The sequence below is a fragment of the Lutra lutra genome, chromosome 12, assembly GCF_902655055.1.
Source record: "Lutra lutra chromosome 12, mLutLut1.2, whole genome shotgun sequence".
Taxonomy (NCBI): Eukaryota; Metazoa; Chordata; class Mammalia; order Carnivora; family Mustelidae; genus Lutra; species Lutra lutra.
The window spans coordinates 65,260,444-65,287,567 of record NC_062289.1 but is presented as its reverse complement, the minus strand read 5'-3'; the positions used below and the strand labels follow the sequence as shown (position 1 = coordinate 65,287,567).

The 27,124-nt window shown below is 44.0% G+C and overlaps 1 protein-coding gene across 1 annotated transcript in view; it reads right to left on the bottom strand.

Moving 5' to 3' along the window:
- The window catches only part of UBE2L3 (ubiquitin conjugating enzyme E2 L3), a 60,289-nt gene that overhangs the window by 19,420 nt on the left and 13,745 nt on the right, over nt 1–27,124 (bottom strand). Inside the window, exon 2 of the mRNA XM_047697265.1 lies at nt 20,624–20,719. Coding sequence (XP_047553221.1) covers nt 20,624–20,719 — 96 coding nt within the window. The remainder of the gene's footprint in view (nt 1–20,623; nt 20,720–27,124) is intronic.

The window sequence follows — 27,124 nt, the reverse complement described above, 5'->3', positions numbered from 1 at the left end:
CTCACTGTGATCTAGAGGTAAGTCCTAACTGGTCTAAACCTGTCCAACAAAGCAGCCACCAGTTGCTAGTGGCTATTGCACACTTGGAATGTGACTCTTCTGGGGCGCCTGGTGGCTCAGTTGGTTAAGCATCAGACTCTTTTTTTTTTTTTTTAAGATTTTATTTATTTATTTGACAGACAGAGATCATAAGTAGGCAGAGAGGCAGGCAGAGAGAGAGAGAGGAGAAAGCAGGCTTCACAAGGAGCAGAAAGCCTGATGTGGGGCTCGATCCCAGGACCCCGGGATCATGACCTGAGCCGAAGGCAGAGGCTTTAACCCACTGAGCCACCCAGGCGCCCCCAAGCATCAGACTCTTGATCTCAGCTTAGGTCTTGATCTCAGGGTCAGGAGTTCAAGCCCCACAGTGGGCTCCACATGTGGAGCAGGAAGGGAAGAGAAGAGAAGAGAAACTCTTCTGAATTGAGATGTGCTATGAGTGCAAAATACCACCTGGATTTCAGAGACCTTGTACAAAAAAAGAATTTAAAATATTTCAGTAATAATTATTGGGATTATGTGTTAAGAAATATTTTTAATATAATTTATCTAAACTATTTTACCAAAATGAATGCCAAAATGAATTTTTAAAAATACTAGAAAACTTAAAAGTACAGCTGTGACTCACAGGATATCCCAATTGGACAGCACTATCATCCATTGTGGGACTTTCCTACCAGTAATAGACGGGGTTGGGGTCAGGGCAGGGGTAAGCCATGTGTCCTGGTTCTGGATAATGACATGTGGGGGCCTTTGGGCAGCTTCCAGGATGGGTGTCTTTGTTCTTGGTCACACCAAACTACACATACGATAAAAAACTACACAGACAAAAACACACACATACTAAAATTGGAGAAATCTAGACAAGGTCAGTGGACTGTATCACTGTTATTTTCTGGTTATGATACTCTGCTATGGTTATGCAACAGGTGAAAGGTACTGCCGATCTCTCTTATTATAATTGCATGAGAATCTATGATTATCTCAAAATTAACCGTTCAAAGAGACAGAAAAGAAATGAAAGGAAGAGGAGGTCCTCTTCCTACCCTGGCCACTGTGGGCCCTGCAGCGGACCCCAGTACTGCAGCAACTATGTGATGAATGGCTGAAAGTCAGGCTGAATAGAACCAAGAACCAGAGAAGAGGGACAGGCCAAATTCAGGTCCCTGCTCCCATCACGGAGCTGCTGGATTAACCAGCCCAGAACATGCACCACAGGACTTTCTGGAGCAGTTAACTTTCCCTTTTCGAAGCAAAGCTGAGTTGGGGGTTTCCTTACTTGCAATCAAAAGCGACCTCACCAGCATGAATGGTGACTGCAGAGAACACGGAAGGATGTGATTCACTGAGACCAGGGCCTGGGGAGTTTCAGAGAAGACTCAGGAGGACGGGTGCCTTAAGTAGAAGAGGTTTCCCAAGCAGGAAGAGGTGTGATGTTCCTGGGAGAATGTGATGCCTCTCCCTAAGGTTAACAGGAATTTAACTCAACAATTAGCTTTGAGTATCCTAGCCACAGTCCAACTTAGAGTCAACTGGTGGTGGACCCTGACGTGCAGCGCACGAGACAAGGGGGCAAAGCTGTTCCAAAGAGGTTGGTATCCAGCCCTGGTTGGGGAGATGTGATGGTGAGCCTGGGAGGTGCTGCAAAGAACTTCTGAAATGAAAAAGCCTGCTCAGAGACAGAAGTACTTCCAGTTTCTGAAAGAGGATATTATCAGTGTAACTCATGCCCATCCCCAAAACTACTCCAGAGGGGTTCACCAGAACCTGGTGTGTGTGTGTGCACCAAAAGGAGAGCAGTGCGCCCCAGGAAGCCAGCGTGGAGGCCAGAGAAACTGCCATGTCAGAGAGTGTGCTTCCTCTCCCACCAGCTGGCAGGGAAAACAACAAGGAAGTACAAGGCCTCTCCAGAGGGCCTTCTTTTCATTTTAAAAACAATTCTTAAGGCAGCCTTTGATATACAAGGCCTCAGGGATACAAAGATGACTCACAAGTCTGTGGTTCTGAAGCCCAAAGGCAAGACATCCAGGGCAGCTGACTTGAGCATTAACCACAGCATTAGCTGAGGTAAACACTTGCTCTGCGACAGGCCCAGAAGCACTGTCAACTATTTTTAGTCCCCTGCCCGCTGTGAGAGGCAGGCACTTATTAGCTCCATTTTACAGATGAGGAACTGAGGCACAGGCAATTAGAAGACGACTTACTGTTACTGTTTAGATTGTTTCCATCTGTGCATGTCTTACCTTCTCAGTAACAGGTAAAACTAAAACTAGCAGTAGCAGCACCACAAGTTCAGGGTGACAATGACAGGGGACAGGAGTAGCCTAGGCAAGAACGGAACTCAAGATGGAATGAATTCTTGGGACGCCTGAGCAGCTCAGTCGGTCAAGCATCCCACTGTGGGTTTCAGCTCAGGCAGTGATCTCCAGGTGGTGAGATCGGACCCCATGTCCAGCTCCGAGCTCAGCCCTTTAACTCTGCTCCTCCCCCCATTCTTTCTTTCTCTCTCTCTCCCTCAAATAAAATCTTAGGGAAAAAAAAAGATAGAATGAATTCCTGCCTTAAAGAATGCAAGCACTCAAATCACAGAATTAGAAAAGGTCAAAGAGAAAACACCAAGGAAAATAGAAGATATCAAAACATAAAAGCGAAATTACAAGAAAAGCAAAAATCAGCTACTCACAACACAAGAAAAGAATGAAATTTCTACTTCATGATGCACGAAACCCATGTGACCATTTACCCAAATCCACTAGTACTAGAACACACAATCCAATCTCACACATAAACAAAGGCAAAAACACTAAAGACTAGTAAACTTAATACGATGGAATATTTTTTCACTTTAATTTTTTTTTTAAAGATTTTATTTACTGACTTGACAGACAGAGATCACAAGTAGGCAGAGAGGCAGGCAGAGAGAGAGGGAGGAAGCAGGCTCCCTGCTGAGCAGAAAGCCCGATGTGGGGCTCAATCCCAGGACCCTGGGACCATGACCTGAGCCGAAGGCAGAGGCTTTAACCCACTGAGCCACCCAGGTGCGCTCACTTTAATTTTTAAAAAAATGCATTTTGAAGATCTATTTATTTGAGAGAGAGTGTGTGTGTGCACACACACAAGCAGGGGAGAGGGACAAGGGAGAGGGAGAGAAGCAGACTCCCTGATGCGCAGAGCCCCATGCAGGGCTCAATCCCATGGCTCAAGATTGAGACCTGAACCAAAATTAAGAGCCAACGCTCAGACGACTGAGCTGCCCAGGCGTCCCTACAATGGAATATTTTAAAAGTAGCTCATGATGAAGGAGGGGTTAATCCAGAAAGGGAAGAGACTTGTAATTAACAGGCCACTTTGAAAAACCCATTATCATAAAATTTAATTGACAGTAATATGGCCTTTAATGAAATCCACTCACTCCTGATTAAAATTTACAAATTTAGAGAGCAACATCAGCAAAATGGCAAAGCAAGCAGCTCCAAACTCCCTTCCACAGAAACATAAAACAAAACAAAGAAACAAAAAACCCACACCCACAGAAACTGTCAGAAGCAACTTCGTATGAACTCTGGAAAACAATCCAAGGTTTACAGCAACGGAATGAATGCAGAATCAAGAAAAAGGCAAATGAAAACTGGCAGGAAAGCTTTGTGGCAATTTTACTCGCTTTTACTCCACTGGCTCCCTTGCAGGACAGCCCGCAGTCTTGCAGAAGGCAGCCTCTATTTCCAGCGTGGGGCCCTGGTCCCTGGTTCCAGAGGGAGCAGAGTAGACCTTACTTGCAAATTAGTGTGTCTGTCTGTTCAAATCAGTCTTAGAGCAACCTGAGGGGCTGACTACAAGGCGCTTACCTTTGTTTTGCCTAACTCAGAATCCACACAAGGGTGGAAAATCCTGGCCCTGCTCCAAAACACTGTGAGGCAACGACAAGCCCACAGCCAACTGTAGCAAAGAGAGTGACTGAGACATACAATAGACTTCCTAAAGCAAAAGAGGAAAAGCCAAGGAGAAACAGGGGGAAACTAGGGCCTTCAAATGTGCCCTGGGATACTGGGGAATTGAGAAAGCCATGCATATGCCTAGGGCAGGCTACCTGCTGGGCAAAGTCATGAGCCGATCTGTAACTTTCACCACTAGCTAACTGTAGCCTCAATGCATACCACTAGCTAACTGTAGCCTCAATGCAAGCAACAAGTAAAGGCTATGGGAGAATTGCAGCTGACGTGGCTATGCGTTAAAGTAGTACCCCAGCACGGAGCCAGTCTGCACAGACTGAGAGAAAAAAAATTTTTTTTTTTAGGCTTTTGACATTCAAGGAAATTACAGCCCTAACATGGGTAAAACACAAATGAAACCTTAAACAGTCAAGAACAGCAAATCCCAGGGCACCAGGCTGGCTAAGTCAGTAGAACATGTGACTGTTGATCTTGGGGTTGTGAGTTCAAGCCCTACCTTGGCTGTTGTTATCACTTAAAAGACAAAATGAAAAAAACCCCAGCAAATCCTGGGCAAGAGGGAGAATCTGATTCCACATTATAATATTCAAATATCCAGTTTTCAACACCACCACCAAAAACAAAGACCACAAAGTATACAAAGAAAAGGAGAGGTGCCTGGCTGGCTAGGTCCATAGAGTATGTGATCCTGGGGTTAAAAATTCAAGTCCAACCCTGGGTATAAAGATTACTTAAAAATAAAATCTCAGGGCACCTGGGTGCCTCAGTTGGCTGAATAGCTGACTTGGTTTCAGCTCAGGTCATGATCTCAGGGTTGTCAGCAAGGAGTCTGCTTCCCCACTCGGTCTGCCCCTCCCTCCACTCATGCTGACACACACTCTCTCAAATAAATCTTTAAAAATAAATGAATAACAAAATAAAATCCTCCCCCTCACCCCAATTTAAAGGAGGCTCTATGCCCAGCATGGAGCCGAACCCAGAGCTTGAACTCATGACCCTGAGATCAAGAGTCAGATGCTTGGGGCACCTTTGTGGCTCACTGGGTTGGTTAAGTGTCTGCCTTCAGCTCAGGTCATGATCCCAGGGTTCTGGGATCAAGTGCGGCATCAGGCCCTTTGCTCATTGAGGACGTTGTTTCTCCCTCTCCCTGCCGTTCCCTCCGCTTGTGCTTTCTCTGGATCAAATAAATAAAATCTTTAAAAAGAAAAAAAAAAAAAAAAGACTCAGCTATTTAACCAACTGAGCCACCCAGATGCCCCAAAAATAAAATCTTAAAAAAAAAAAAAAAAAAAAAAAACACACACACACAAGAGGGACGTCTGGGATGCTCAGTGGATTAAGCCACTGCTTTGGGCTCAGGTCATGATCTCAGGGTCCTGGGATCGAGCCCCGCATCTGCCTCAGCATCCGTGCTGAGCAGAGAGCCTGCTTCCCCCTCTCTCTCTGCCTGACTCTCTGCCTACTTGTGATCTCTCTCTGTCAAATAAATAAATAAAATCTTTAAAAAAAAAAAAAAAAGAAAGAAAGAAAGAGAAAAAGTGTGACCCATCTAAAGGAATAAAACCAATTGACAGAAACCATCTCTAAAGAAGTCTAAACACTGGACTTACTAGACAAAGAATTAAAATCAATGGTCTTTTTTTTTTTTTTTTACGTTTTTATTTATTCATTTATTTAAGTAATCTCTACACCCAATGTAGGGCTTGAACTCACAACTCCAAGATCAGGAGTCACATGCTCTGACTGAGCCAGGCAGGCACCCCTAAAATCAACAGTCTTAAACATAATCAAAGAGATAAAGGAAATCATGGACTAAGAACTAAATAAAACCAGGAAAATTATTTCTGAACAAAATGAGAACACCAATAGACAGAAATTAAAAAGGAAACAAACAGAAATTTTGGAGCTGAAAAACACAATAGCTGAAACGAAAGCCACAGCAGAGGAGTATGACAGTAGATTTTGGCCAGTGGAAGAATCAGAAAGAACTGCCTGAAGTTAGGACAATTATCCAGTCTGAGGACCAGAAAGAAAAAGAAATGAAGAAAAGTGAATAGAGCCTAGGGAAATATGGAACACCATCAAGAAGACCAAAATACACATTATGCGACCCCCAGAAGGCTAAGCAAGAGAAAACAGGCAAAAAAAATTCTTTTTGAAAAATAATGTACAAAAACTTTCCAAATTCTATGAAAAATAAACTACAATACAAGAAGCTTAATGAACTCCAAGCAGAATCAACTCAAAGAGATCTATACCAAAACACACAGTCAAACCACCGAAGACAAAGAGATGCTCTTTTTTTTTAACAGATTTTAATTTATTTATTTGACAGATAAAGAGAGCAAGCACAAGCAGGGGTAGCTACAGGCACAGGGAGAGGGAGAGGGAGGAGGCTCCCTGCTAATAAGCAGAGAGCCTGATGTGGGGTTCAATCCCAGGACCCTGGGATCATGACCTGAGCTAAAGGCAAACACTTAATGACTGAGCCACCCAGGCACCCCAATAATCTTTTTCTAAAGTAGGCTCCAAGCCCAGTGTGGAGCCCAATGTTGGGCGTGAACTCATAGCCCTGAGAGCAAGACCTAGAGCTAATACCAAGAGTTAGATGCTTAACCAAATGAGCCACCCAAGTGCCCTAGACAAAGAGATAATATTGAAAGCTGTAAAAAGAGAAGTGATTTCTTGGATCCTCAGTAAGACGAATGATTTCTCAATAGAAACCATGGAGGCCAGAAGGCAGTGGGATGACATATTCAAGGGGTTGAGAGGTAAAGACATCAGCAAAAACTATCCTCCAAAAATGAGTGAGAAATTAAAATATTCCCAGATTTTAAAAAAAGCTGGGGGGGCTGGGTGGCTCAGTCATTAAGCATCTGCCTTCGGCTCAGGTGGTGATCCCAAGGGTCCTGGGATCAAGCCCCACATCCGGTTCCCTGCTCAGCAGGAAGCCTACCTCTCCCTATCTGTCAAATAAATAAATAAATCTTAAACAGACAAACAAACAAATAAAAAGCTGGGAGAATCTTCACTTTCCCTAAAAGAAATACAAGAGTCCAACAGGCTAAATGAAAGGACAGTAACTTAAAGCCATATGAAGAAATAAAGAATAATAAATTTAACTACACAGAAAAATATAAAAGCTAGTAATATAGATTATTGTACTTTGGGTTTTAACTGCTCTTCGCAAAAGTAACCATATAGGGGCACCTGGGTGGCTCAGTGGTTTAAGCCTCTGCCTTCGGCTCAGGTCATGATCTCAGGGTTCTGGGATGGAGCCCCACATTGGGCTCTCTGCTCAGCGGGGAGCCTGCTTCCCTCTCTCTCTCTGCCTGCCTCTCTGCCTACTTATCATCTCTCTCTGTCAAATAAATAAATTCTTAAAAAACAAAACAAAACAAACCAAAACAAAAACCATATAAAAGTGGGAGGTAGGGATGCATGGGTGGCTCAGTCAGTGAAGTGTCTGCCTTTGGCTCAGGTCACTCTCCCAGGGTCCTCGGATGGAGTCCCAAATCAGGCTCCCTGCTCAGTATAGAGCCTGCTTCTCCCTCTGCCTGCCACTCCCTCTGCTTGTACTCTCTAACATATAAGTAAATAAAATCTTTAAAAAAATAAAAAATAGGGCGCCTGGGTGGCTCAGTGGGTTAAGCCGCTGCCTTCGGCTCAGGTCATGGTCTCGGGGTCCTGGGATCGAGGCCCGCATCGGGCTCTCTGCTCGGCAGGGAGCCTGCTTCCCTCTCTCTCTCTCTCTGCCTGCCTCTCCGTCTACTTGTGATCTCTGTCAAATAAATAAATAAAATCTTTAAAATAAAATAAAATAAAATAAAATAAAAAAATAAAAAATATATAAAAGAAATAAAATGGGAGGTAATAGAGATGTATAGGAGAAGAGTGTTTAAAAACTATTAAAATTAAGCTAGTATTATTCAAACTAAGTTGTTAACAGATTAAGATGTTAATTGTAATCCCCAAGTTAACCTCTAAGAAAATAACTAGTAAGTATACATAAAAGGAAAGAAGGGAATCAAAATGGTATGCTACCCAAAAAAATCAATATATATGGCAATAATACAGGAATTTAGAAACAAAAAGCATTTGAGACACCCAGAAAACAAAGAGATAAATAACAGAAGCAAACACTTTATCAGTAATTACTTGAAATGTAAATGGATAATCTCTCCACTTAAAAGACAGAGATAGGACAACCGGCAGTTGAGCAGTGGCTGCCTTTGGCTCAGGTCCTGATCCACTCAGCGTGGAGCCTGCTTCTCCTTCAGTCTGCCACTCCCCCTGCTTGTGCTCGCCTGTGCTAACCCTAACCCTGTGCACGCGCTCTCTCTGGCAAATAAATAAATAAAATCTTTTAAAAAAGGACAAAGATTACCAGAATGGATAAGAAAATGCCATCCATCTATATGATGATTGCAAGAGACTCGCTTTACAAAGACATAAAGAAGTCAGAAGTAACAGGGTCCCCTGGGGGAAGAGAGTTAAGTTAAGCCTCTGCCTTCAGCTCAGGTCATGATCCCAGGGTCCTGGGATCAAGCCCTGCATCAGGCTCTCTACTCAGCGGGAAGCCTGCTTCCCCCTCTCTCTCTGCCTGCCTCTCTTCCTACTTGTGATCTCTCTCTCTGTCAAATAAATAAAATCTTTAAAAAAAAAATAACTAAAAGATGGAAAAAGATATTCCATGCAATTACTAACCAAAAGAGAGCTACGGCGACTATATTAATATCAAACTAGACAGATTTTAAGTAAAAAAAGAATACAACAAAGGATATTATATATTGACAAAGGTTCAATCCATCAAGAAGATACAACAATTATAAACTTATATACAACAAACATATGAACCAAAATACATGAAGCAAAAATTGACGAAATGAAGGGAGAAATATAAGAAATATAAGTTCTAAAAAAAATCTTTCGGGATTTTAATACCTCATTTTCTTTCTTTCTTTTTAAAGATTTCATTTATTTATTTGAGAGAAAGAGAGAACATGAGAGGGGAGAAGGTCAGAGGGAGAAGCAGACTCCCCGCCAAGCTGGGAGCCCAAGGCAGGACTCAATCCCAGGAATGATGACCAGAGCCGTAAGCAGTGGTTTAACCCACTGAGCCACCCAGGCGCCCCCAATACCCCATTTTCAATAAGAGAACAAGAGTGAAGACCAACAAGGAAATGGGAGTACTTGAACAACCAATTAGACCTAACATATACAGAACACACATTCTTTTCAAGTGCCTGTGAAACATTCTCCACGATAAACCACATTAAGTCACATAAAGTATATTTTTTGGCCGTTGTGGAATGCAACCAGAAGTCAATAACAAAAGGAAAACTGGAAAGCTCACAAATATGTGGAAATTAAACATATTCTTAAAAAACAAACAAGGGGGGCCTGGGTGGCTCAGTGGGTTAAAGCCTCTGCCTTCGGCTCAGGTCGTGATCTCAGGGTCCTGGGATCAAGCCCCGTGTTGGGCTCTCTGCTCAGCAGGAAGCCTGCTTCCCCCCTCTCTCTGCCTGCTTCTCTGCCTACTTGTGACCTCTCTCTCTCTGTTAAATAAATAAAATCTTTAAAAAACAAAAGAAAACAAACAAAGGGTCAAGAAAAAAAAATCACAAGGGAAATTAGAAAATACCTTGAGATGAATGAAAATTTAAACACAACAGACCAGAAACTTCAGGGATGCAGTGGAAGTTGTACTCAGAGGGAAATGTACAACTGTGAACACTAATAATAACAATAAAGGAAGATCTTGAATCAATAACCTAACTGGACACCTTAAGGAATGAAGAAAGGAAGAGTAAACGAAACCCAAAGCTAGCAGAAAGTAAATAACAATTACAGAGGAGATAAATGAAACAGAGTATAGAAAAACAAGAGATAAAGCAATGAAACCAAAAGCTGGTTCTTTGGGGCGCCTGGGTGGCTCAGTGGGTTAAGCCGCTGCCTTCGGCTCAGGTCATGATCTCAGGGTCCTGGGATCGAGTCCCGCATCGGGCTCTCTGCTCAGCGGGAAGCCTGCTTCCCTCTCTCTCTCTCTGCCTTCCTCTCCGTCTACTTGTGATCTCTCTCTGTCAAATAAATAAATAAATAAAAATAAAAATAAAAATAAAAATAAAATAAAATTAAAAAAAGCTGGTTCTTTGAAAAGATCAACGAAACTGATAAACCTTGGCCTAGGCTGACTAAGGAAAAGAAAGGAGACTCACATTACTCAAACGAGAAATGAAAGTGGAAGCATTACTCCCAATTTTACAGAAATAAACAAGACTGTAAGAGAGTACCATGAACAGTTGTGTACAACAACAAACTCGAGAACTTAGATGAGGTGGACAAACCCTCAGGAACATTAAATCTACTAAAACTGAATCACGGAAAGAAAACGGAAATAAACCTGTAATGACTAAGGAGACTGAATCAGCAATCAAAAACCTCCCAACGAGATGAGTCCTAAATCAGACGGTTTTACTGACAACCTACACCAAATGTGTACAGAATTAACACCGATCCTTCCAGAACTCTTCCAAAGAGGGAACACTTCATAACTCATTATATAAGGCCAGCATCACCCTAACACTGAAGCCAAAGACACTACAAGAAAATTACAAAATCCCTTACAAGTTTTCAGCCAGAATCTTCAACAAAACACTAGCAAAATGAATTCGGAAGCATATAACGATTATACACCATCCCCAAGTAGGATTCATTCCAGGAATGCAAGGATGCCTAAATACCGCCTCCCCCCCAAAAAAATCAATGTAATACACCACATTAATAGAATAAAGGAAAAAAACACAGTCATCTCAAGTGATGCAGAAAAAGCACTTGACAAAAACTTAACACACTTTCAGGGAAAAAACACTTTATAAACTAGGTAGAGAACACCACAAAAGCTATATATAAAAAACTACAGCGAACATCATACTCAATGATGAAAGTCTGAACATTTTCCCCCTGAAATCAGGAATAAGACATGGATGCTTCCTTTTGCCACTTCATTCAACAAAGTGCTGGTGCTTCTAGCCAGGACAAGTAGGCAAGAAAAAGTAGTAAAAGATATCCAAACTGGTATGGAAAATATAAAACTACCTACTCAGAGAGGACCTGATCTCATACGTAGAAAACCCTAACACACAGAATAAATGAGCTCAGAAAAACTGCAAGATATAAAAGCAACACAAAAAACCAGTGCCATTTCTATACACAATGAATAATCCAAAAAAGGAAATTAACAAGTCCATTCAAAATAACATTGAAAAGAATAAAATACCTAGAAATAAATTTAACCAAGGAGACTGTTATAGACTGAATGTGTTTCCTCCAAAATCATATACTGAAGCCCCAAACCCCAATGTGATTGTATTTGGGGTAAGCAAATAATTAAGACTAAATGAGGTTATACGGTGGAGCCCTGATCCAACAGGATTAATGTAGAGTAGTCCCCCTTTATCCGCGTAGTAATCTTTCTAAGGCCCACTGTGGGTATCAGAAACCACAGATAGTAACGAATTCTCTATATACTATGTTGTTTCCTATGCATACATACCTATGATAAAGTTTAATTTATAAATGAGGCACAGTAAGAGACTGACAAAAAAAAACAAAACAATTATAACAATATACCGTAATAAAAGTTATGCGAATGTGGTCTCTCTCAAAATAGCTCACGGTATTGTACTCATTCTTCTTGTGATGATGTGATCAGATGATGTAAAATGAATCACGTAGGCATCAGATCGGATGAAGTAAGGTAAATCACGTAAGCATGCTAACGTAGTGTCAGGCTACTATCCTGACCTGAAGATATGTCAGAAGGAAGATCATCTGCTTTGGGATCACAGTTGACTATGGGCAACTGAACTGCACGTTAGGGTGGGGAGAACCTACTGTATTTACAAGAAGCACCAAAGAACTCCTTGCTCTCCCTCTCCCTCTCATTGGGAACACAAAGTAGGTAGCCATTTGCAAGCCAGGACGAGTCCTCACCAGAAAGTGACCTTGCTAAACCCTGATCTAGGACATCTAGCTTCCAGAAGCGTGAAAAAATTAATTACTGTCGTTTAAGCCATCCAGTCTATGGTGTTTTGTTATGGCAGTCTGAGCTAATTAATAGAGACATAAAATTTACATACTGAAAATTACAAAGCACTGCTAAAAGAAATTAAAGACCCAAATATATGAAAAGACATCCTGGGTTCATGGACTGAAAGACTTAATATTCAGATGAAAATATCACCCAAAGTGATCTCAAGATTCAATGTGAGCTCCACCAAAATCCCAAGTGTTATTTTTGCAAAATAGAAAAACCTATCCTAAAATTCTTATGAGATCTCAAAGAACTCTGAACAGCCAAAACAATCTCGTAAAAGAAGAGCAAAGGGGCACGTGACTAGCTCAGTTGGTAGAGCATGCAACTCTTGATCTTGGGGTTGTGAGTTTGAGTCCCATGTTGGGGAGAGGGTTTACTTTTTTTTTTTTTTTTTTAAAGATTTTATTTATTTATTTGACAGACAGAGATCACAAGCAGGCAGAGAGGTAGGCAGAGAGAGGAGGAAGCAGGCTCCCTGCTGAGCAGAGAGCCCGATGCGGGCCTCGATCCCAGGACCCTGAGATCATGACCTGAGCCGAAGGCAGCGGCTTAACCCACTGAGCCACCCAGGTGCCCCAAGAGGGTTTACTTTTAAAAAAAGAAAAGAAAAGAAAACAGTATGGGGCACCTGGATGGCTCAGTTGTTAAGCGTCTGCCTTCGGCTCAGATCATGATCCTAGCCTTGTGTCGAGCCTTGTGTCAGGCTCCCTGCTCAGTCAGGAGCCTACTTCTCCCTCTGCTGCTCCCCCTGCTTGTGCCCTCTCTTTCCCTCTCTCAAATAAATAAATAAAATCTTTACCAAAAAAAAAAAAAAAAAAGTAAAAAAGAAAAAGAAGACCAAAGTTGGACGACTCGGTGTGGCTGGTAAACAGACAGACACACAGACCAACAGAATAGAACTCAAAGTCCAGAAATAAACCCCCACATATATGCTCAACTTATTTCTGACAAAGACACCAAGATCAAGAGCAGTCTCTTCAACAAATGGTACTGGGAAAACTGGATGTCCACATGCAAAATAAGGAATGTGGACCTTTACATATATAATTTTTACATATAAAAATTAACTTAAAATGAATCAAAGACATAAATTTAAGAGCTAAAATAGAAACATCCTTAGAAGAAAACGGAGCGGGGGGTTGGCTGGCTCAGTGGGTAGAACTCAAGACTCTTGTTCTCAGTGTCATGAGTCCAACGCCCACATGAGGTGTGGAGTTCACTTTAAAAAAAAAAAAAAAAAAAACGGGAAGGGGAAGGCCTGTATGACTTAGGTTTGGCAATGGTTTCTTAAATATAATACTGAAAGCAGAGGCAACAAAAGAAAAAACAGACAAAATGTACTTCATTAAAATTAAGAACCTCCGTGCATCAGAGAACACTATCCAACTAATGTAACATTGTGTGTCAACTATACATGAATTAAGAAAAAAAAAAAAAAAAGACACTACCAAAAGTGTGAAAGGACAGCTCACAGAATGGGAGGAAATATTTGCAAATCATATTATCTGATAAGGGTTTAATATCTCTAACATATAAAGGACTCCTACAACTTAAAGAGAAGGAGAACGCAAACACCCAACTAAAAATGTTTATAGCTGCTTTATTTATAACTGCCAAAACTTGGAAGCAAACAAGAACAGATAAATAAACTGTGGTATATCCAGACAACAGAATATTATTCAGTGCGAAAAAGAAAGCAGCTATCAAGCCATGAAAAGACACAAAGGAAACTTAACTGTATATGATTATAACTGAAAGAAGCCAGGCTGAAAAGACTACATACTGTATGATTCCAACCAAACAGCATTCTAGAAAAGGCCAAACTACTGAGACAGTAAAAGGATTAATGGTTGCTGTGGGTGGGCATAAGGCAACGGGTGGGGGAGAGGGGCAGGGAGGAATGAAAAAGTAGAATACAGAGGATTGTAGGGAAGTGAAAATACTCCATATGATACTACAATAACGGATATGTGCCATTATACATTTTTCCAAATTCACAGAATTTACAACACCAACGATGAACCCTAATAGGGTTAGGTGATTATGATGTGACAATGTAGGTTCATCAATCGTAACAAATATACCTCTGGTAAGAAATGTCCATAATGGGGGAGGTTAGGCATGTGTGGGGGCCAGAGGGTATGTAGGAAATCTCTATTCTTTTCTCTTAACGTTACTGTGAACCTAAAACTGCTCTAAAAAACTTAAATCTTGGAGCACCTGGGTGGCTCAGATTGTTAAGTGTCTGACTCCTGATCTCAGTTCAAGTCTTGATCTCAGGGTCAAGCCCCATGCTAGACTCCACACTGGGCATGGAGCCTACTTCAAAAAAGAAAAAAGGAAAAAAGAAAGAAAAGGAAAGAGGGCAAAGACCTTGCTTGAATTAACCAAACTTCCCCAAAGAACATATAGAAACGGCCAACAAGCAAATGAAAAGATATTCAACATACATAGTCATGAGGGGAAAAAAAAAGTCAAACCCACAATGAGATACCATCTTCACATCTACTGGAATGGGTATACCTTTTTTAAAAAGTAAAATAACAAATGTTGGTGAGGATGTAGGGGAAATTGTAACGCTTGTACACAGGGCAGCCACTGTGAAAATCAGTTTGGCGGTTCCTCGGTAAGTTTAAAAACATGGAATTACCATATGATCCAGCAATTCTACTCCTACATATACACCCTAAATAACTGAAAACAGGACTCAAGCAGAGTACACATGGTGTATGCCAATGTTCACAACAGCCAAAAGGTAGAAACCACCCTAGTGTCTTTTTTTCACCCTGGTTTTCATCAAGAGATGAATGGATAAACAAAATGTGGTATAAAAACAAAGTGGAACATTCTTCATCCATAAAAAATGAATGAAGTTCTGGTTTGTGGTACCACATAGATGACCCTGAAAAATTATGCTAAGAGAAATAAGCCAGATCGAAAGGACAAGTATTATATGATTTACATAAAACATCTCTAATAGTTAAATTCATAAACAGTAGATTAGAGGTTCCCAGGGGTTGGGGGGCCATGGGAAGTAGGGTGTTACTACTGAATGGATACATTTTCTCTGAGTGATGGAAAATTTTGGAACTAGGCAGTGGTGGTTGTACAACATTTTGAAAATAATTAATGTCACTGAATTATATACTTACAAATGGCAAATTTTAAAGTTTTTTTTTTTTTTTTTTTTTGACAGAGAGAGATCACAAGTAGGCAGAGAGGCAGGCAGAGAGAGAGAGAGGAGAAAGCAGGTTCCCCACTGAGCAGAGAGCCTGATGTGAGGCTCAATCCCAGGACTCTGGGATCATGACCTGAGCCAAAGGCAGAGGCTTTAACCCACTGAGCCACCCAGGCGCCCCACAAATGGCAAATTTTATGTCAAATGTATTTTACAATAAAAAATTAATGAAGCAAAAAATTTCTCAAATTTTAAGAGAAACTTTCAAGTTAAGAATTCTTGAATAAACAAGGAAGGAAAGAAAACAAGAAGATGAAAAATATTTTTCCTAGATACAAAGGACTAATATACAGAATTCCTACAATTCAACAAAGCAGCATACTAAAACTCAGGTAACAGATTATGGAAAATACAAACAGTCAATAAATTAATAACAAAACCTTAACTACAATGACAAAATTAGAAATGCCCATTACTGTGGTCTGAATGTTTGTGTAGCCCCAAAAGTCATACACTGAAAACTTAATGCCTAACATGATGATGTTAGGAGCTGGGGCCTTTAGGGAGCTATTAGATTACTAGGGAAGGGCCTTCATGAATGGGATTAGCACCTTTTAACAGGCCCAGAGACCTAGCTTGCTCCTTCCCTCACATGGAGGATACATGGGAAGTGTGTGACCAAGAACAAGGCCCTCCCCAGACCTGCACTCTGATCTTGGACTTCCAGGTCCCAGAACTGTGAGAAGTAAAATTCTGTTGTTTTAAACTAACCAGTATTTGGTATTTTGTTCTATAACACCCTGAATGGGACTAACACATAAATCTAATTGAGTATCTTTGCACCTGTCACACTGGCACAATGATTTCTTTCCGTATACTTGTTTCATAGGCTCTTTGCTACATACCACCAATAGTATTGCCGGGAGCCTCACAAAGACTTCAATAGTAAGAGTGAGACTAAGCACTTCACACACACACACACGCACTTACTGAACCTGGACAACAACCAGAGAGATGAGTACTCCTTTTAGATGTGAGGATACCAGGACAAACTGCTTAACCTGCCAGAGATCCCCAAACCAGTCAGAAGCAGAGCTAGGGTTCTCACCTGGGGCAATCAGACCCCACACTCTGGGGGTTGAACTACTGCCATTCAGAGCCCGCTTTAATAACACCCAGAAACCTCCATGACGGACAAGGACAAGCACAGGCACTGGTGCAGACGGTGCCCGTAAAGTATAAACTGGCACAACCTTTCTGGGAAATAACTTGACAATAAGCAGGCTTATAGGTATATATAAGATAACCCTCATCCTCCTAGTCAGACTACGGCTATCTTAAGATCAAACATAAAATACGGGGCGCCTGGCTCAGTCAGCAGAGTGTCCGACTCTCAATCTCAGGAGGGTTTTGAGTTGGGTATAGAGATGACTTTAAGAAATGGTGGGTATGGGGCACCTGGGTGGCTCAGTTGGTTAAGCCTCTGCCTTCTGCTCAGGTCACGATCCCAGGGTACTGGGATGGAGCCCTACATTGGGCTCTCTGCTCAGCAGGGAGCCTGCTTCCTCCTCTCCCTCTTCCTGCCACTCTGCCTACTTGTGTGCTCTCTCTATCTAATAAAGAAATAAAACCTTTTAAAAAAAAAAGTTGGGTATGGAGATTACTTTAGTATATGTGCTGCCGAAGCGAGCACTGGAGATTACTTTAAAAAAATAAATAAGGGGCGCCTGGGTGGCTCAGTGGGTTAAAGCCTCTGCCTTCAGCTCGGGTCATGATCCCAGGGGCCTGGGATCGAGCCCCACATCGGGCTCTCTGCTCAGCAGGGAGCCTGCTTCCCCCTCTCTCTCTCTGCCTGCCTCTCTGCTTACTTGTGGTCTCTGTCTGTCAAATAAATAAATAAAATCTTTAAAAAAAATGTTTAAAAAAATAAATAAAAACTTTAATAAAAAAATCAAACCTAAAATAAACAAAGATGCTAAGATTTTCACGTACAGATGTTCATGGATAAATTATCCTAAAAATGGAAAAAAATTTCAAAATTAAAGAATGATTGAATAAATGATAACACAAGTACTATGCGATATTGTACAGTATCAAAAGTTACATTCACAAAGAGTTTCGAGGCAATGACTAAATGATGGAAATACGCGATAATTATGAAACTATCAAATGGTCCATTAAAAAGGCTAGGAGGAATAATGTTAATGATGAAGAGTGAGCGTGCTCATTGGGTGAGAAATTCAAGGCTCACCACCATGCCTCTAGCTCCTGAAGGGCAGGTGCCGAAAAACTTACTGCATTTCTTCACGATAGGACTACAAAATCATTTTCTTCCTTAGCTATCACCTCTCAATTTCAAATGAAAAAAATTTATATAAAAACAAGAGTTTAAAGGGAACAAGCCTGAACTGCCTTAGTAACAGTGAAATGTCTCAAGGAAGCACCACATCTGGTTCACTCCCATCTTTCCTCTCAGGTGAGTCTGGGTCTGCCCCTTCTCTGAGCTACAGTATTTACTAAGCCGCTCCTAGAGGACCAGGACCAGGTGGTCAAGGCATGCGTCTGGACTAATACGCCTTTACCAGCCTGGCCCTGCCTTCACCCCAGCTGGGTGTACCCCAGGTGAGTCTGGGGAGAAGATTCCCCCTACTGACTTGGGCCCTATGGTACAGCAAGACCGGAGGCCCAGGTGTGGGGTACTAGTGAAGACCATTGAGGGGTCGGTTGCCAAGAGCGCTGTAACTGCCTCCTTGAAACACTCCTTATACCAAGCCGGGGTCCCTGGGCAGTGACCATAGTAAGGACACAAGAGAGAAATGGGAAGAGGCAGTGGAATGGGGAGACAGTAGCTATGGCCTACTGTCTCTGCACTCAGCTTCCACTAAATGGAAATTGGCCTGGCCAGTCCCTAGAGACTCAACCCAAGCATGCTGCATTCTACGACAGTCTCCACCTTGGACTTATGAAACCGCAGCCTATTCCATAGGCTCTGCCAACATGACAACAGAAGGAGGCCTTGGGAAATGCTCTGGGCTGAGCCTGCTGACAGCCACCTACCCTTGGAGCTGACCTGCACTCTCAGGCCACTGAAATCATGGGGGAGACTGCCCCAGGTCTGACTACTCAAAACCATCCCATTCATTCTTGTCATTTTTCAATAGATCCATGGATTAACTCTTCTTATGTCAGTAGGATACAAAACCGCAAATTAGAAAAGGGACAGGTCAGATGGTCCTGGCCACCCTTCCACTTAGCACCTAACGATTCTCTACAGCGGGTAAGCCCTGGGGTTACTGGCTGAACCTTCCCACCCAGGGGCTCCTCTACCACCTACACACTGTGCCCTGAGTCCCACCACCTGCAAGCCTAGAGAAATCTTAAACACTCATCCTCAAAACCAGATTGGATGCTCCCACATTTAAAATTTGTGAGTGTGTACTGAAAACACTACAAAAGCTTATCTTTCCTTCATTATTCAAATAAGCATGAAAATAAAGCATGAATCCAGTATCTGCTGTTCAAGTTGCAAGGACTTTTTAAAAAGGCATGACCTATAATCAGCATTAAGAAGCAAGCCTCTAGGGACGCCTGGGTGGCTCGGTTGGGCGGCTGCCTTCGGCTCAGGTCATGATCCCGGCGTCCTGGGATCGAGTCCCGCATCGGGCTCCTTGCTCGGCAGGGAGCCTGCTTCTCCCTCTGCCTCTGCCTGCCATTCTGTCTGCCTGTGCTCGCTCTCTCTCTCCCTCTCTCTCTCTCTGACAAATAAATAAATAAAATATTAAAAAAAAAAAAGAAGAAGCAAGCCTCTAGGGGCGCCTGGGTGGCTCAGTGGGTTAAGCCCTGCTTTCGGCTCAGGTCATGATCCCAGGGTCCTGGGATCAAGCCCCGCATCAGGCTCTCCGCTCAGCAGGGAGCCTGCTTTCCCTCCTCTGCCTGCCTCTCTGCCTACTTGTGATCTCTGTCTGTCAAATAAATAAATAAAATCTTAAAAAAAAAAAAAAAAGAAGAAGAAGAAGAAGAAAGCCTCTAGAGTCAGCATGTTCTGTGTTCTGCTTCGGCAAAGTAGCCAATCTGCCCATACGGAAAGATTCTGCACAACAATATAGTGCAGGGACAGGCACAGGAAAAGGGCCTGAGGCTCATGGGGAAAGTGGGGATGAAAAGAGGAGGCAGTGGAGACTGAAGAACAGGAAGGAAGGGAGCACTCGCAATGAAGTCCCAGTTGTGAGCTGGGGAAACTGGAAGGCACATGGCGTCCAAGTGAGGCCACCTCATGGACAGATGGTGTGGCTCTGGGGAGAGGGCAGGAACAGAGGCAAGGACAGGACTCCTTCACGTACAGCAATAATCTAGTCATCTATGATGCTAGATGAAGCAAGGGTCCAAGAAACAGCACGAAAGAAAGGCAGGAGACTAAACAAGGTCCATGTCTGAGAGCTCACAGGAAGCAGCAGCAAGACAGGAATGAGTGGTACAAGGTCACAGAACTGGGGGCAGCTCGGGCTCCAAAGGCTGGAGAGGCAAGCAGGCTCTAGGGCTGCTGAGGCTGAGGTGCTGAGGACAGAGGGGAACCCATGTGCTCACTGTGAGATGGTTCTAGGAGGGTGGGAGAAACTGGGATTGCAAACTGGAGTTAGTACAGGATGAGGCTCTCAAGGGGTGAGGAGATGAAAGGATGGAGAAAGAGCAGACACTAAATCAAGAGGACAGTAAGGCCATAGGAAGGCCATTGTTAGGAGCAAGCCTGAGCCGATCTGATGGCAGAAATCTGTGAGGCAGAGGGAACAGGAGCTGTGGGGGTCAGAAAGTAGAGGCAGAAGCCCCAGACAAGACACTGGGTGAGGGGACCAGGCAGGCCATTAGACAAAGGGATTTGAAACCAACAGAAGGCACATATTGGAGGGTACTAGGACTAAAGCCTGGAACGCAAATGTCCAGAGGCTTAGACACACAGATGCAAAACCGGGCGGGGAAGCAAAGAAAAGATCTAGATGGGAAAGGCCACTACCTCCCAAGAGAGGTCAGAGAAGGCAGCCCTATCTGGACAAACGGGGCCAGGCATGGAGAAGCCAGGGAAGAGAGGAGCACAAAAACACACTCCTTTCCCTGGGCAATAACCACAGACATAGAATGCTTGGGGCCCCCCCCAGAATCTTACAAAACCAGTGCAAAGACAGGATTCTACTCAGGCACCCGAGGCTAAAGTCCCTGCCTTATTATATCCTAGAGTGACAGCCCACTTCTGCACATCTCTTGGCTGCCTCACCTAAGAGCCTACTTGGGAGCAGAGAGGTCAGCCCAGCACACACATCACCTTGAAGAATAATCTGGTAAGAAGTGGAAGTGTTCAATACTCACAGGAACAATAAGCCCTTGCCAAGTCAATAAATTAGCTTCATCAACCTGGATGTTACGGAAGTTTTTCATTCCACATTTGCGGATTTCTTCAAGCTCCTGTTGATTAACAAAGCATAAAGGGGTGTCAAATAGGGGAAAGCACCACACATTAAGATCCCTCTTGACTCCCTCAAATTAAACCAAGTGCCAACACCACTGATGACCAAATTGCAGAGTGTAGACTAGACTGTGCCCAGTCTGGTTAAGAGGCCTGGAGCCACAGTGGTCCCCTCAAACCCATGCCCCAGACCAAGATAGGCCCCACTTCAGTGACCCCACAGAACTCAGGGGGATAAGTAACTGTCTTCTGCAGACACATTGCATCCTCTTTGGGCTGGTCACCAGACCTCTGTTTGAACACCCTCAGACCCCTGCACAGGGCAGTCACGCAGCAGGGGTGCAAGAAAGGTGCTACAGACCTGATTTCTTCCGACCAAGATTTATTAAGCTATGAGTCAGATGTCAAAGACTAGGAGCAAACGCATACCCACCAGGTTTTCTACCCAGTGCGTAAGTGTGATTTCAGAACTCTGTGTCGGCATGGACACTTGGCGAAGAGAACATCTAGTCTGGGATGGGAGGGGGACAGGAGCCTTTCACTGACCCTCTGTTTCCTCAGCTTCAAGAGGGGTAGTAAGACCCAGAGCTGAACACAGCGAAGGGGAAACCCTGTTGTACATAACAGAACCCTTTGCAAATGAGGGATTATTATACAAATAGTCCAGACAGCAAATGCCTTTCATCCAGAAAGCATGACCACGGGGACTAACTACTTCAGGGCCCTGCCTGAGAGATCTTTAGGCTACAGTGTGTTGCTTGTTTTTCAACTGTGCACCACCACTTCTCCAACAACTCCAGTCAACCTCCAGCAGGCATCATGACCCAAGACCCAAGGTGCGCCCGCCTGCTCACCTTCCCAATATTCCTCCATTCTCAGACACCTACAGTGACACAATCCCTCCAATATCCCAACCTGGCCTCATGTTCCTGGTACAAAAGCCTCCTCCACGTCTCCTGGGTACCTTCTTCTGCATCCCTAGAACACCACCACCCAGCTGAGCAGGCAGGACAGCTTCCTCAATGGCCCTGGCTTCCTCCTTGTTGGTCCAGCCCATGCACCCTTTTGCAACTGGGAAGCCCTTCCTTGTGTGGTGCCATGGCTCACAATGGCACAGAGGCTCTGAACCAGCCTCTACTTCAAGCCCAAAAGATCCTCTGCTCTCCACATTCCCACCACACCAGCAACAGTTTACAAAGCCCCGTGGGGAAACAATTCCAGACGAAGTGGGAACTGAGCCACTGTCACAGGTTCTAAGTTGGAGGATGTGTGCCCGGCATGGAGTGGGCTGAGGACAGTGTATCAAATGAACACACAGAACAGACAGCTGGGACATGCTGGTGCTTCACGGCAGGCGACACGCCCGACCAAGTTTCTTCCCACAGGGTGCTACTGCTTGTCAACCCTAGCTGCCCACCACAACCATCTGGGCTCAGGCCCCAGCCCTGGAAATTCTGGTCCAGCAACTGTGGGGTAGAGTCTGAAATGGGGATTTTTAACAAGCTCCACAGTGAGAGGAGAAAGCCACTGCCACTGGGAGAGAAGCTCCATTTCTAAGCAACACTCAGCTTCCGTAAGGAAGCTAGTTGCAGTGGCTGTGGCCCCTGCAGTGGAGAAGGCGTGGTCCCGCCCCTCTTCCTGAGCCTGGAGGAAGAAGAGCATGGAACCTGAGAGACCACTCAACCTGCCAACTGCCATCTGGTCCTCCTGCTAGTGCCCAGGACTCATCAGAAACGCTCCCCGGGGATAATGAAGCCTTCAGGATGGGGAATAAATAAATCTCACTCTACGACCACTCTGTCCCACTCCCCAAACAGCATACAAGTTCCATGAGGGCAAGCTTGAAGGCAGGGATCTAAAAGCCCCAGGAGCTCACGGTCATGCTCAAACACTTGCTTAATTATCAGGATAGTGAAGGGACAGGAAGCTGGGTATTGGGGAGGAAAAAAAGACTCTGGGATAGAAAAGGCTCTCCATGTATTTGATTTTCTGGTCCCTGATGCAAGATACTAGAGAAAGATTCCCAGCTAGACACAAATCCAACCAAGCTATCAGAAATGTTTTAAACCAAAAGTAGTCAGGAAAACAATTCCAGATAGAGCTCTGAAACTGGACAACCAATGAGATCATATTCACTTTTCATAGGAGAAAATTAGTTTTAAAATAATCTGTACATATAATCTATGGCTTCAGAAATCCACATACTAACAACAGGATGTATCAGTAATAAACCCAAGAAGGTAAATTTCAAAAGAATTTTAAAAATATGGCAAGATGAGACTCCACTATAAGCTGCGAGTGAAAACCTGCACCTTGCTCAAGAAAAAGGGAGGAAGAAGTGGGCACTGTGGGCAGGGGTACAGAGAGGGCACCTATTGGTGCTCTGAAACCAAGAGACACATGAACATTGGGGTCTCCAGCTGGCTCCGTCGGTACACGATTCAATCTCAGAGTCATGAATTCAAGCCCCACATTGGCCATGGAGCCTACTTAAAAAGAGAGAGAGATACATGCACAAAGATAAAAGCCATACTGAGGGAGAGGATGCCATTCCTCCTACCCTCTGCCAGAGAGGAAGGGTGACACTACTGCTGGCAGAACTGGGAGGCTCAAGGACTCCAATGCTCGGTTATCAATTGCTGGTCATCAGATAAACTCTCAATTTACCTTGCTGTCAAGTTAAGTTCACCAAAGAGCGGAAGAGGCAACCTCCTTTGCATAATTCTAACCAACAAGGAAGAAGTGATTACAACAAGGCAGAAGTGAGAGAAACCAAGACAAACAAACAAGCTAGCAAGCCCTATAATCTCCAGGGAATGTTGGGCAGCCCTAGGAGAGCCTTTCTCAACAGGGTGGTGCCACCATCTAGGCAGGACTTTGCACTTGAGCATCCCGAGCCCTGCCCATTACATGCCAAGCATTGTGACACCACACCCCACCCCAATTTCCCAACATCCTCTAGAGGCCCAGCTGCTGAGAACCCCTGGCACTGTCAGAGGCCAGGACGCTAAAAGTCTTGCATTGCACAAGCAGGCCCTCCAGTCAAGAACTATTCGGCCCACAATGCCAACCACACCTCCACCAAGGAGAACAACTTGAAGAATGGATTCAAGTCATTCAGAGAAAAGAGAGATTCATACAAAGGTCTGAGACTCGAAAAGGCAAGATGACTCAAGATGCTTGACAAATCCTCAAGCAAAATGCACTCCTATAACTGAGCATGAGCCTGAGAAGGAAGAACTGGAGAAGGAATTTATTTTTTTTTTAAGATTTTATTTATTCATTAGACAGACAGAGATCACAAGAAGGCAGAGAGGCAGGCAGAGAGAGAGGAAGGGAAGCAGGCTCCCTGCTGAGCACAGAGCCCAATGCAGGGCTCGATCCCAGGACCCTGAGATCATGACCTGAGCCGAAGGCAGAGGTCATGACCCACTGAGCCACCCAGACGCCCCTGGAGAAGGAATTTAAAGAGACCAATGTAAATTCAGAGTTCAAATTCAAAAGGGTACTATTATAAATGATGGGAAAAAAGGGACCTGACAAAAGGAAAACAGAGGGACCCAGCTCTAGAACAGAGTCAGGAAGACCAAAGCCAAGAACGACAGGAGCTTACAAAATATGCCCACAAAAGTTTGTTTCAGTTCTGCAAGAAGCTGTCCTGGATCAGCCAGGACAACCCAAATACAACCCAAAAGAAGAGCACAAGGGAAAGCAGAACAAGCCAACTAGCTCACTCCTTCTCCTGGTAGGGAAGAGCAGGATTCCCAGCCATGGCAAGTGGTTAAGGAGAAAGAGAGCAGTGCTTCTTCAAATGAGGTCAATTTCTGAACCTAGAGGTAGATCTCAATGTACTGAGGGACACCAAAAGAGCATGGGCATGCTGCCCAGCTCTTCAAAAGGGGAAAAGCCCACTGCCTAGACTCTAGCCCAGAGAGCTTGATGCCCATCCCAGGCCAGGGTGCGGCAAGCTCCAGAAACAGACCACTGCCTAATAGCTCTGAGAAACTAACAGGAGACAACTCTGACCCCAGCAGGAGCAGGCTACTCCACGTCCCACAGAACCTTCAGCTCATCCTGGAAAGGACAGAAGGAGACAGCTATACACGGTGGGCTGTCAAAAAACTACAGTGCATGCATCCGAGTTTGGGCAAAGTATTTAACGAAGTCTTTTCTTCTTCTTTGGAGATCTACGATGGGCCCTGGAAAGGCAACCATTCAAAATCTTCCCAAACAACCCTCACACAGGACCTGAGAACCCTTCACGAGCCAGTGATTCGAAACTAGCTTGTGACCATGATCCTCTTTAAGAAATCTAGACAGGGGGCACCTGGGTGGCTCAGTTGGTTAAAGCCTCTGCCTTCGGCTCAGGTCATGATCTCAAGGACCGGGGATCGAGCCCCACATCGGGCTCTCTGCTCAGCAGGGACCTGCTTCCCCCTCTCTCTCTCTGACTGCTTCTCTGCCTACTTGTGATCTCTGTCTGTCAAATAAATAAAATCTTTAAAAAAAGAAAGAAAGAAAGAAAGAAAGAAAGAAAGAAATCCAGACAGAAGTACAGAGGAAAAATCAGCTGTGAAAGCCAGGGCTGCTTCAGATGTCAAATCAGTGCTATGGACAGCAAGTCACAAGGTAGGGGGTGCTTATATAGTTTAAAAAAGCATACTCGATAGCATCCTGTAATTTCTTATCTGTTGACTGGAAAAGAGCACACTACACCCCTAAAGGAACCACAAAAAGTAAAGCTGAGCGCCATCTTGGCTGTTGAGATGAGGTTAGAAGGGCAGAGAAGTACTACTCTAGTAACCTGGAGGTCAGAGCAAGGGAGGCCCAGCAGGCAACAGCAGAGGGTAATCAGTTCGTGGAAGGGAGGCTGTCAGGCCCTGGAGGATGGGGGAAAAACCAAACCACTGCAGAGAAGGGAACAGGTGTGTCCATGTGTTAGAAATGGATGCAAAGCCCCAGAAGGAAGAAATCACCGGGTATGTCTGGGAAGCAGCTGGGAGCCAAATCTGGCTCGAGTGTTAACTAATGTTGGGGGACTCTCAATCAGACGGCACCCAAAGGCCCCAGGAGAGTTATTTAATACTCATATGCAGAGAGGTGGGGCAGAGAGGGAGGGTGGAGGGAGAAAGCCTGAATCGTGCCTAGGCCTCATTCTAGAACTGCAGGATCAGAATCTCCAGAACAAGGCTGGGCACTTGTGCCAAGAGGTCCCCCAGTGACACTGAGGTGCACCCCCGTTTAAGAACCACCATGCCCGGTGCGTCTGGGCTCTGTTGGTTAAGCATCTGCCTTCGGCTCAGGTCATAATTCCAGGGTGCTGGGATTGAGTCCCACAGAGTCCCCACATCAGGCTCCCTGATCACTGGGGAGTCAGCTTCTCCCTCTACCCTTCTCCTGCTCATGATCTCTCTCTTTCTCTCTCCCCCAAATAAATAAATAAAATCTTAAACCCCCCCCCCCAAAAAAAACCACCAAGCTTATCCAATCCCATCTTTTACAAAGGAAGATAACTGAGGCTCTGATTAATTCAGTGTCATTTCCATGACTAGAAATAAGCTCCTAAAAGAGCTAACACCTCCCACTGAGCCAAGCACACAGAAGCAATGTAAGGAATCCTTTTTACTGCAACAAGTCTGTGGTAACAGAAACCTGGAAATCTTTCGAACTATTTTTTAAAAAAATGAACGCTTACTATGACTTACATTGGTTATTTTACTGTTCTCTGTTCTGAAGCTTCCTATAGACAAAAAATTCAGTATATTGCAATCCCCAACCATTCTCTTCAGCACTACTTTTATATATTATACAGAGAAACAATGTTTTTATTTGACAAGCAGTTGCTTCAACAGCTGTCAAACTATCATTGGACTAGAAAGAGCAGAGGCCCCTGGAGCTGGACAGGCCTGAGCTTAAGCCCCTGCCTCACCCTTCATACCCCCTGAAGCTCCCAGCCCTCCAGTAGTCTCACCTGAAAAATAGGAAACCAAATTCACAGGGCTCTACTGAGAATTACAAAAAACACTGTAATTAGCACCCCTGGTAGATATTCAATTAATGTTAGTTTCATTCCCTTTCATAATTATATCACAGTAGTTCTTAAAATCCAAGACAGTGTTGAGGCACCAACATATATTCCCTCCTCTACATTAACAGGGAATAGACACGATATGGCGTTAACAGCCTATGACCAGAACTCATAGGGTCTTAAATTAGAAATGACTGTGGAGGCGCCTGGGTGGCTCAATCGGTTAAGCATCTGCCTTCAGCTCTCCCCTCAGCTTTCTGTCCCTCTACCCTGCTTGTGTGCGTGCATGCATCTCTCTCAAATAAATAAGTTTTTTAAAATATTTATTTATTTATTTGACAGCGCGCGTGCGCATGCAACACAGCAAGCATGTGCA